Source organism: Netta rufina (assembly GCF_964035555.1).
Source record: "Netta rufina genome assembly, chromosome: Z".
Classification (NCBI taxonomy): domain Eukaryota; kingdom Metazoa; phylum Chordata; class Aves; order Anseriformes; family Anatidae; genus Netta; species Netta rufina.
The window spans coordinates 45621015-45633148 of record NC_140126.1 but is presented as its reverse complement, the minus strand read 5'-3'; the positions used below and the strand labels follow the sequence as shown (position 1 = coordinate 45633148).

Genomic DNA, 12134 nt, shown 5'->3' with positions numbered 1-12134 from the left:
CAGGTGGCTAAGGTCAGCCCACCTGGTGCGTTTCTTGCGGAGTGAAGCATTTTCCTTTGATATGCCAAGAAACTGGGTTAAAAACTACTACTACTTAAGAGACTAATGCTAAATTGTGGACCACTGAGAAATCATCCTTCAGAGCCTGTAAACTGCATTCTTAAAAAAAAAAAAATAAATTGGATATTTCTGCCATTTCTTTGAAGTCTGTGTCATGATGTCTTCATTTATTATTACATTTCACCGAACCTCTGTGTAGAAAATGCAACATATTGGCAAGATGCTTTCATAAATATTTTCTGGTAGCTAAAGTCTTCTTTTTGACAGTATTATCTGTGCCCTAAATCTTCTCTGGGATGTTAAAGTAACCTAGGATATTAAAATGGGAACCACTTAATCTCTGGGTGTAATACACATTCGAGAATATTTTTCTGTTACTCCATTTTTTGTGATAATGATAGCAAAGAAAAAAAAAATCCCTTTATCTAACTTTGCAGTTCTTAGGAAAGCATATTAATTTTTATTACTTTCCTTCACTGCATAGTTGTGTAAATTCTGCAAGAAACAGCATCATGTTCAAAATCTGAGTTGTTCCAATTTGGAGTGATAATAAGCTGCTACTCTGAATTGTTTTGCAAGGAACGAATTAAAATGTAGGAATTGAAGTTACTTCCTAATGAAGAAATTTCTTGGCTTATGCCCAGTATCTGATGACTATATGCGTAGGTGTTCTTCACAGATTAATTTAAATTTAATGTTTGTGTATCTTTTCATAGCAATATAATTTTATTAGAAACAGTAATATTACTTGAGGTTTTCACAGGTACTTGACAGAAAGTAATATCCTTATGTATACTCCAAACAGGAAAAAATAATAGGCCATAGTTTTAGAAAAGGAATGCTGGAAAGAAAAAGGTAGCGTGAGTGTTATAACACAGATATTTGAAGTAATGTGCCATAATAGTTTCTGGTATGGTATCTTTAACCAGTTAGAGTTGCCCAGAACATGCAGATTTTTTCTTTCTTCATCTCTGATCTGTGTGATCCAGTCGGATGTAAAATAACAGTTTTCTTACTTAAGAAATCTAACCCGCCTACTGTTTTTGTGAGTATTGACATGTTTAGATGTCAGCTCTTCTTGTGTTAGATAAAAGCAAACATTTGGTCTTCTTTCAGGACTAGTGTTCTTAATTGGCTTTTTGCATCAGTTTATTTTAAGAAAGTTAATAGTCCTTATATGTGAATGTATGTTATAGAAAACTTTTATTTATGAAGGCAAATGTCCACTCTAAAATACATGTGGTTGATGTGTGTCCATTTCAGACTGTGCATACTTAGTTCCATATAATACTTTGCATGCTCATTTAATAAAGTCTGCTCTATAGTTTTAAGCTCACACTATGTTGTGTAGATTGGTTAAGATGCAGGACAAGTACCCAGTTCATTCTTTCTTAGGAGGTTTGAAGAATTTTTTGCCAAATGATGTTGTCCTGGGCATGAGCTCCACTGAGATGTATTTAAGTTTTGTCTTACTTAGGTTAGAAACTTGAAAATGCAGACATAAATGAATGCAGTGGGAAAAATATACATGGTATGTTATTTTTGCATGAGGTAAGTCCACCATCCCAATAAGCTTTTCAGTTGCAGCTACAAGCACTGTTAGCTATTCAGTTGATATTGGTGAAAAGGATCAGTTCCTCAGAACTCACTTACCAAAAGCTACCTGGTGCTAGCCCAGTTGCACATTATTTCATGCATTTGTTTAGTCTTTGTTTCATTACACATCTTCATGACAAAGGGGTTTTGCCATTTTGAATGAAGTCTGTATTTAGTCCTAGTATCCAGTTGGCATCCGATATCTGAAAAAACTTTCAAAGTGTGGTGCTTGAATGCCTGGTTTTGTATTTCTCTACTTTCTGTGTTCAGTTTTATAGTAGAAGATACTCTTAATTCCACTTGCAATGATTATGAAAAGTTAGGAGCATTATTACGAGGATAGGGATTCAACTTCTCTTTATTAAATATGAAATTGTTCAAGAGGTGGAGGAATAGTGATGTGTTTTTGAAAGTAGTCACAATGATCACAAACATATTTGGTTACTCAGATTTATTTGACAACTACCCGTTTGAATATATATAACCGAAGTTAGTTTTATTCAATAAACTTTACATCAATTTTCAGTTCTTTAACTTATGGCCGAGGACACTGAGTATAATTTTTGGAGTTCTGTACTGATGGACTAATGTTCAGTTGATGTAAGGAGCTGAAAACCAATATAAAATGTCAGTGATCTTGGCACAGATTCTCAATATGTCTAGATGGCAATCTGAAGAACAGCATCTTAAAGCTGTATTTTCATTTCACAGCAAAGGGAATGAAGACAGAAAAAATATGCTGGATGTCTTATGATTCAATCTTTTTTGAAGATTAGAGGGCTATGGCCTTTTGTGTAGGTACATGAGTCAAAAATACATATCTGTCCTAAATCCAGAAATTATCAGCATATTTCAGATTTTACTAGCATAAATAATGATTTATACAAACAAACAAACAAAAGATGCCTGAGTAAAATTCAGGGTTAGATATAAAAATCAAATGAAAGTATTTTATGCAGTTTACAGGTATTTGAGAATTATACTTTTAAATGATACTTCATTTAACTTTACTATTTATAGTTAAATATTAGCTTAGCTAATTGTTACATCAAGGTAAACTTATAGAGGTAACATTATGCTCCACATAACAGATGAGTACCATCTGGTAGGTGTACAGAAAGTACCTAATAGTATGAACATAGCTGACCTTCTGTGTAACATCCAAAGCTTGTGGTAAAGGTAAACTGACCTAAAAAGTACATGCAAGAAGAAAACAAAACAAACAAACTTACTCAGCTACTTTTAAGTTTGTGTACAATGTTAATGATGAACTTCCAACAGCTGTTCAGGATTCTACAGCTAGTGTGTCTGACTGAAAAATTAAAAACCTGTACTTGCTTTTATTTAATGTGAAAGTGAAGAGAGATTTTTTGTTTTCTTGTGTTTGTTCTTAAAGTAAACACTGGTTTGAAGGAAGTCATAATTTGTAAGACATATAAAATTTCATTTTATTTTCTTACTTTGATCAGAATTTCTTTTTGATTTATCTGAATGTCAGGCAGAATATCCAACATGATAATGATGTCTACATAATTCCAGAAGAGACAAACTTATTTTCTATTTTTGTGTATTTGTACTACATGGAAATATACAGAAGAGTTCTTCGATTCTTTTAGCCATATATACAGTTTTTTATTTTTGTAGTAAGACTGTTTAATACATTTTTTTAGTTTAGAGAATGGTAAATTCCACTGTCAGTCTTACTGATCGTGTATTCAAGGGGAAAAAGAAAAGATGAGCACTGAGCATTAGTGACTCTGATAGGAACCTGTGTGTTTTGGGACTTTAGTAGTTTAAGCTGAGTTAGAGTTGGATGGTATTTATATAAGTAAGTTTTTGTTTGTTTGCTTATTTTAACTTTGACCAAACTCTTGTCATACATGTATTAGGTGTGCATGTAGTATGTTAGATTTTTGTGTCTGTTTTTGTGCATAAACACGGTGGGGAAAAAAAAGCTAACCATTTAAATGGCTATAATAGAAAGTTTTTCTGTTTTAGCTGCTGGTAACCTGGGAGGAATTGCTGTCTGTTTGCTTATTTATTTACCTACTTACTTAAGTTAAAAATGTGCAAAAGGAGTCATTAGTTTTTTCAAGCTTCATAAATGTTCAGGATGTATTCTTACTGCCTAAATTATTCTTGCTTTTTCATTAAATACAATTATCAAAAAATTTGACAATACATTGAGTTATAGAGCTAGTGTATAGACTTTTCTGTACATGCTGTACATATTTAAATGACCCTGTGGGTCTCCCAAAGCAAGCTTTTAACATTCCAGATCTTTTACTGAGCATCTGCTACTGGCATGTAGCCACCCACCCACACATTTCATTGAAATAAATGAAATTTATGCAACTGAAGTAAAAGGACTTGTAAAATATGAAGGTAGTCACCTTGCTAGTAAGGTTACTAAAACAAAGGGTTTTCTTAAATGGAGCTTTGTGTGTGTGTGTGCATGTGTATTTTTGGTGTGTGTGTGGTGTGTGTATTTTACTTCTGCAGAACTGTGTGCACAATTATATAGTTTATTTAATTCTTATCTTATGTGTTCCTTTTGTTTTCCTTTGCAGATGGGGTTTATACAGATTAATGAGGACTTCATATTTATTGAGCCACTCAATCGCACTTTGGCTGTGACAGGTCATGCACACAGGGTGTACAGACGAAAAAGGTCCATAGAGGAGAAAATAACTGAAAAGCCAGCTTCTCAGAATCAGTACTGTGGTGTTGTTACAGGTAATATACAAATCTCACTGAACAGACTTAATGTAGTAGACATATTCTAAGATATGTAGATAATAGTTAAAGGCAACAAAACCAACAAAAGCATATCTGATTATTCTTGTAGTAGTTACTTATGATGGACTTCAGGATGGCATGCTAAGGATGCAGTTTCACCCCTCAGAAGAGGGAACTGTTAGTTAGTACTGCTTCTTAAATGACTGATTATATTTGAAAGTAGAAACATTTTGGCCATTTTTAATTTCAATTACAACCTATTTCTTTGTCCTCTCTATTGTCTTGGTAGTTGCTGTTTTGCTTGCTATGTGCAGTGCTTGTACTCAATTTTCAGTTTTAAAACATGAGCAAAGTTCATTCCAGTTTCAGTTGTTAATGTTTTGAACTTCCAAATAAGTTTGACACTGAATGTAAATGATCTTTATAACACTGTTCTTGTTTTACGATTGCCACTTAAAATAACTCTGTGATACAACCTTAATGGAGGGTAGAAACAGTTTTTCAAGTAGAAGGGTTTCAACCAAGTTTGGTGCATAGGGATCAGATAGTTATGTTCACTGGGGAGGAAAAAAAAGCCTTTTGTGAAAGATGATACTCTGTTGTTCTTGTTTCATCATCAGTTTCTTTTCTTCAAAGGAGAGTGGACATCTTAGCCTTTTAGATATCCTCAGCATGAGCTGAGGATATTTTTAATGCTGTTGTGTGAAATTAGTTTTGTTTGTTTGTTTGTTTGTTTGTTTGTTTTTTCCTTCATGTCTCCTAACCTTGTAAAAGAAAAATATTGAGAAATGGTAGAGAAATAGCAGAGGAGCCTTGTATGGCTAGAGAGCTGGAATCTATGTCATTTGGGGTGAGGTAGTAGGAAATTTCTTCCCTTCAAATTTGTTCTTCCAAACTGGTGAAGAAAGAAGGGTGGATTAAAGTACAGTTTTCAGGTGCTGATAGTGTCTGTACAGAGAATTAGAGCCAGACTTTCCTTAGAGAAAGGAAAGTCTATGACAGGATGAAAGACAACAGTTCTAAGTACCATTCTGGGCAATTTCAGTTGGACACATGGAAGAAAATCCTCATCAGGCAATGCCTTTAGAGTCCATGGAGTCTGCATCCTCAGTGATTTATAAAATGTTGCTGGAAATATCTCGTAAAAGACCTTGGAGCCGGGGGTTGACATAGCTCTGGATATCCCTTCCAGCCTAAACTATTATTTAGCTGTGTGGTTCCTCGTGAACATTTCTAGCACACTGTCTGTTTTATATGGTTACAGAGTAGACTTGACAGGTTTATTTTTGTTGTTGTTTGTTTGTTTTTTACATTCTGGAATTACTGTATTTTATAATTAGGCTTCCATCCAAAGGTTGAAATAAAAAATGAATTGGCAAAGCAAGGCTTTTGTTGTTGTTATTAAGAGGAACTAAGTAAATGCCATGTAACTTACTCCACCAGGCTCTGTATTTCTCTTACTGACATTGTATTACATTACCACTGCTTATCTAAAAGCAAAATTTTCTATATTAAGAAAAGTTGTCACTACGTAATGTAAAGCTGGTTATTCTTATGATATTCTTATGATCATTGTTAGTGCTAAGTGAATTAGAGCACGTGTGCCTGCATGTGTTTGAGAGTGAGAGAAACAGAGAAAATGAAAAGTGTGCATGTGTGTGCACATGCAGGTAGGGAAGGGGAGAGAGGCATCTCATAAACAGCAATCCGTGATATGTATGGAAATGAATAAAGTGCAGACTCCTCTGTAAGGAAATTATTTTTCTGTCATGTTCATTACCAGTCATCCTTTCACTTTCTCTTGTGCTCTAAAATGGAAAAGTCAGCTTACTCTGTTTTGATAATCTTATGCCCAAGGCTCTGACTTGGTGCAAATAGGCTGTCAACAGAGATTCAAATATTTTTTTTGAAATAAGTTTCATTATCTTTATTACTAGCATGTAATTTCAAAATAACTTAAGCTGTGCATAACTGATTAGCATCTGCTGGTGTAATCTTTTCGCTAGGGGGTTTTAAATGTCTGCAGTTTCTATCTGGTTCTGTTGCACTAGCAGTACTAGTCTCACTGTGCTATTACAGGTTATTTTACTTATTGGAGCTGCAGTAAGTTATATTGATAAAAGTGCTGTCTATGCCAGGAGCAGTTTGGTGGTGTGATATCCCCTAGCAAATATCACCAGAAAATTCATGCTATGGGTACAGCCATAAAGGTGAATCCTAGCAATAAAAAAAAAAAAAAAAAAAAAAAAAAAAAAAAAAAAAAAGAGCTTTTACAGCAATATTAGAGAACTTTAAGTCAAATCCTAAACTAAGTAGATTAATAAGACAGATAAAACAGCTGAAATACTGGGCACACTGATATGCACTGATATGCTTAGGTTTCATGCAGCTGTCCTGTGTAGAGTTGTAGCTGTGTGACACAGTCTAAATGTTTTCTTGGCAGTCTGGCAACTTCTCAGCAGTATGGATCTGTCTGACAGCAGGATCTCCTGCTTCTATGGTATTTGTGTCAGAATAGGTGTCCTGGAACAGGTATTTCTGCTGCTGGTTTTGAGCCAAATTGATCTCAAAGACTGGCTACATATCAAGCAAATATATATTGCCAATGATGAATTGTAATTATTAAAAGGAATGAATGTCAGTACTGGAGGTGTTGAAAGATAACTACTGGATATAATGGCTTTTCATGCAGAACTAAAGGAGGCAATCAAAGAAGGTATTGTTTGTTGTCTGTAGCTGTTGCAGGCTGGATTGAAAGATGCTGCACAAGGGAACTTGTTTGGGGAGAACAAAGAACTTGTTTTTGTGAATGGGGTGGTTTTTTTTCTTACTTGCTGGGGGAGGGAGATAATCATGCTGATGGAAACATATGCTTTCTGGATTTGTGGGAATGTGTTGAATATCCTTTCATTGCATGAGTGTATGATTTATTTACGTATGTGAGCCAGTTGCATATACACAGACCTGACACTCCACACCTTCTGTACCACATGGCCCATTTAAAATCAAACTAGATTAGAAGTGTGTTACAGAGAAATCAGAAAAGAAGCAGTTACTATTAGAGCAAAGGTCTACATTGAAAAACTAAGCTCTTTTCCTTCTGCTTAGTATGAAGCACTTGTTGCAGCCTGAAGTTGATTTTAGAGTTTACCGAGGTCATGGCACATCCATAAGGCACTCAGGGTTCACGGGTGGAGGGGAGAGATAATCTTCTAAAATGTTCATTCCTTTTCACACAGACTAATGAATGAGCATGCTGGCATTGAATATTGAATATTGTATCTCTTCTGTGTTTTAGAGACTGGAAGCCACTTCTTTTACATTGCTGACAATCAGCAATATGCTGTTTTTCTGAGTTATGAGTAGACTGTGCACTTGGAGCGATGTTATTTTTGCAGAAAAAAAAATATCCAAGTTGAAACTGGATCAAAGGCAGAAGTTTGACTTTATGGGATGAAGACTGGGCTGTTAGCTGGGAAAGCTATGTTAGTTCTTACTCTAAATGCAGTTTTTATCTGATAATCATGAAATTATGCATAAATAATCTTGATCATAGGGTCTAGAGTTTTGAGATTGCACTAGAAGAGAGTGGTGCTGCTTGAGGTGTTGATTCTCATTCCTTTGGTCAGAAGCAAGTTGTCTTTCTGCATTAAGACTTCTAAATCCATGTTGAAACTAAAACAGAGTTATGGTCAGCTGTGTGTATGGCTTCATAAGCTCTTTGATATTCAGCCAGAGTGCTATTCACCATACTGCAATTTCTGTATGACTAGTGTACTCATCTTCTTTTCCTGGGAAATACAAAGCATAGGGAGGGATGGTGGTGGGCCCTCTGGTCTGGGCAAGAAGTGGGTGTACACAGAGAAAGCTCCTGTGCATGAAGGCTGGCAAGTGTCCAGGAGTCTTGTAGTCCTAGCTTTTTCGTGATGTTGACTCAGGTATTTTACACAATCTGGTGCTACAGTGGCTCAATATTCAGTCCTTTTTATTATTTTTTTTTTGGGGGGGGTGGGGAAGGAGGAATTTTTTAGCTTTGTTAATGTGTGTTGTTATTTTTGGTTTATAGCCTATTGAATGTCAAATATACTTGCAAATTTTTCTAGCTTTCTTGCTAGAGCACTAGTACTGGAGTATTTCTAGATTTCTTTCAATCACAAATAGTGAGTTTAAGTAATGCATTGGTATGAAATCTTCATGTTTTTTTACTGTTGTAGCAAAAATCAAAGTCTTAATGCACAGAACATTCCTGTAGAATTTTTGCCAGGGTAAGTTTTGAGCTGAATTATACATCTTTAATTTGAAGTAGCATTTTTTTTTCAGTTAATCTGACTTTTATTTTGTTGGTACAGACATTATTGATACAGGTATTTTTTAGAGGAGTTATTGTTTCTTATCTACTATACCTTCAATAATGAGCAGTTCTTTGCAATTTTTACTTGTTTATGAATGTATGAAAAATCAAGTGTTTTTGCCTAATGCCTGTTTTGCCTGCATATGACAGCAATCACAGTAGTCGTTTGAACGCAACTGCTGCCAAAATTACCAATTATATTTATCTAAAGGTCTGGGGGAAGAGCTAAAATTTTCAGATAAATGAGATCTCACATGATTGGGAATTCTGCCAGCAATTTGGAAAAGGTTGACTGGCCAAGAACAGATTGTCCTTTGGTTTGTTAACCCGGCAGATATCTGAGACAAATGAGGGGCACTGCCCCTTGCAGCCAGCTTGTCTGTGGAGCTGAACAGTCTTCTCATCCACTACAATCCTGAAGAGGATTCAACAGTTTCTGGGGCTGTGTTGATCTTAGTATTTAGCACAATGCTGTATTAAATAGTGGGCTGCTCACTGTCAGTTCTGAACAAGTAGATCTCTAGCTAAAACTTTAAAAAAGTAAGTTAACGAACTTCTCAGAACAGCCATGTTGATATTAAAACTTTTCAACCAATAGTTAGTGAGAAAAAAGTGAACAATGAATAAACTATGTGGTTGGAAACTGTACAGGAATCAATCACTGCTCCTTGGAGGAAATCGGGATTGACCAGATGCCTCAAGAGAGATCTTCTCTAACTCAAATGTGTTTACTGTTTAAATATAGAGCTATAGCCTATTCCTGCAGCATTAAAGGTTTGTGTGATAGGTTGGTTATATAGCTTATAGGGTGTGTTTTCTTGGTGCAAATCCTGACACTGTAGTTTCATTAAAAACAATTCTCCAAAGAGCGACAAAAGCATATATAATGTTTTATAAACTAGGCTACAAATACAGTTATCAAACATAAGAAAAGTTTGGGGCTAGCTGTACATATGAGGTTAAACAAATGTTTGAAGTATCAAAATGAGAGAGGCTAAAATTAATATTAGTTTATGAATGTATCTGTTTCTACTTAGGAAATCAAACATCAAATATTTTATTTATTTCTGAAGATTATATGGAGATTTTCATATAAAAAATAATATTGTATACTTATCTGTGTTTGCAAATCTTACATTGTCACTAGTTGTACAGCAGTCTTTTTAAAATGTAATAGGCTGGCCTAAATCACTCTCGTACACAACTCTCAATAAATGACTACAGAAGATTTCTGAAGCATTGATTCTTAGTACATACAGTATAAGTACTATAGTACTTTTATTATACTATTTACATGCAAAAGTATATATATGTTATATTTAAAATTAATCTATGCTATACATATATGTTTATGTTAAATCATGGGTCCTTCTTACACAGATACTTTATATTTTAAAGTCAGTTTGTACTTTAAGTTATTTTAAAGGTGATTTTTCAGCACTTTCCTGAAAAATGACTTGTTTTTTGAGAATATTCTTGTGTTATAAAGTGAACTGAAGGAACTTTGCTATTAAAGATGAGACTGATTAATTGCAAAACATTTCCTTAGAATTTCTGCATATTTGATTGTTTCCAGAACATGTGTTTATAATTGTCATCTTGAGCATCACTTTTCTTGTAAACAGAGAGACCAATATTCCATTGTAGAAGCTGGAAAAAATTTCATTTAATTTCAGTGACTTCAATGAGATCAGTCCACAAAGTTTTATGTCTTCTGAGAGGATCTACCAGATTTTGACTGTTACCACAAGGGTTTTCATTTTATATTTTGTTTTTGGATGAAATTAATTTCAAAAGCATTGCTAACTGTTGTATGCATATCAGACCACTTTCTGGTTCAAAATGTTTCTGAGTAAATAGTTTTTACTTTTTCCATAGGTATTAAATTAACAATGGGGATGTTGTCTTTTTTTTTTTTTTTAGATAAAATTTAAAATTAACAAAAGCAGCAACTTCTGTCTTGCTGTAAATGTACTGTGTTTAAGATTTGGAGATTTCTGCAGGTTTAGAAGAAACCTGGATTTTGTTTTGTTATTTTGTATTAGCTGTTTATAGCAACACTGACTTTGTATCAGTATGTTAATCCTGTAACTGAAATGTCACTTTTTTTTTCTGACAAACTTGTAGCCTACATATTCTTTATATGATTCACTAGAAAGTTCTTTCATCTTTACAAAACAGTGAAATGTATATTTTCTTTATACTATTTTTGTACCAAATCTGTATTTGTCATCTATTACACTAAGATACATCAATTGCATGAAAATATTGTCTCTGATTTATGGAAATGAGCAGATAGTAATTCTTCGGTCTCAGTGAGACTACTTTTCTGCTAAACCTAATATTAATGTAGCTTTCTCTCACAAACCATCTAGGAGGCATTTACTAGTTTATAAACGTGATAGGTGAAAGGATGCAAAGAATCTGCCTGATTTTATTTGAGCAGGGTGGTTGATCCTGATTCTCTGGTGTGAACTAACATTCATATGTAGATCAGGCCTTCAGTCTGAGCCTAATTGCATTGGCAGTGCTAAATAAGCGTGTATTACATTCCACACAGTCAGAGTGATGTCCTAATCACAGGTAGCAAATCCTAAAAGTACCATAGAAGTACTTTGAAGGGTGAATTCATCAAGAAATATTTTTATGTTGCAGATAAAAGAAAATCCAAGAATCAGAAAGTGTCAGAAAGTGGAAGAGGAAAACGATACTCTTACAAATTACCTCAGGAGTACAACATAGAAACTGTTGTGGTGGCAGATCCAGCTATGGTTTCGTATCATGGAACAGATGCTGCCAGAAGGTTTATTCTAACCATCTTAAACATGGTAGGAAGTTTAAAATTAATTTTGGTGTTTTCCCAAACATACATACATGCATAGTGCATAGGCTAGTGCATACCTAGTGGTCTGATTTCATTGCTCCTTTTAATTATTCTGACTGAGCACCTATAAAGGGGCAGTCAGTACATGGCCATGGCAGTCAAGATTTAATCCATGTGTTTTGCAGTAAAAAACCATGATGCTTCAGACTTGTCTGTACCATGTGGTTTTATATCATCATTAGTGTGGCCAGAAAATGGGAGCTGACCGAGGTGATTTTTTGGTTAGAAGTACACTGTGTTATTGGAAAAGTTGGTGTATCGAATGATTTCTCATATTCTATGCTTGCTATGGAAAAAAAAACACACAACATTTAGGACTGTGTGAATGAAACAGTGCATGAAAAAGAAAAGAAAAGGGTAATGCATTACATCCCCTCCCAGCTATAACTTCATTGCACTCATTTGGTGCTTAAAACAGTGAAAACTAGCATCTGTAATGTACAAGGAAAGATTATCCTGAAAAAGTAGAGTAAACTGAAATAAAAATAAAAACTTCAACTATTC

The 12134-nt window shown here is 34.5% G+C and overlaps 1 protein-coding gene across 1 annotated transcript in view; it reads left to right on the top strand.

Moving 5' to 3' along the window:
• ADAMTS19 (ADAM metallopeptidase with thrombospondin type 1 motif 19) overlaps positions 1-12134 on the top strand; it is a gene marked incomplete at both ends in the record, with an annotated part of 162348 nt that overhangs the window by 28276 nt on the left and 121938 nt on the right. The window contains 2 exons of the mRNA XM_084304756.1: positions 4227-4392; positions 11402-11574. Of these exons, the coding sequence (XP_084160882.1) occupies positions 4227-4392; positions 11402-11574 (339 nt within the window). The remainder of the gene's footprint in view (positions 1-4226; positions 4393-11401; positions 11575-12134) is intronic.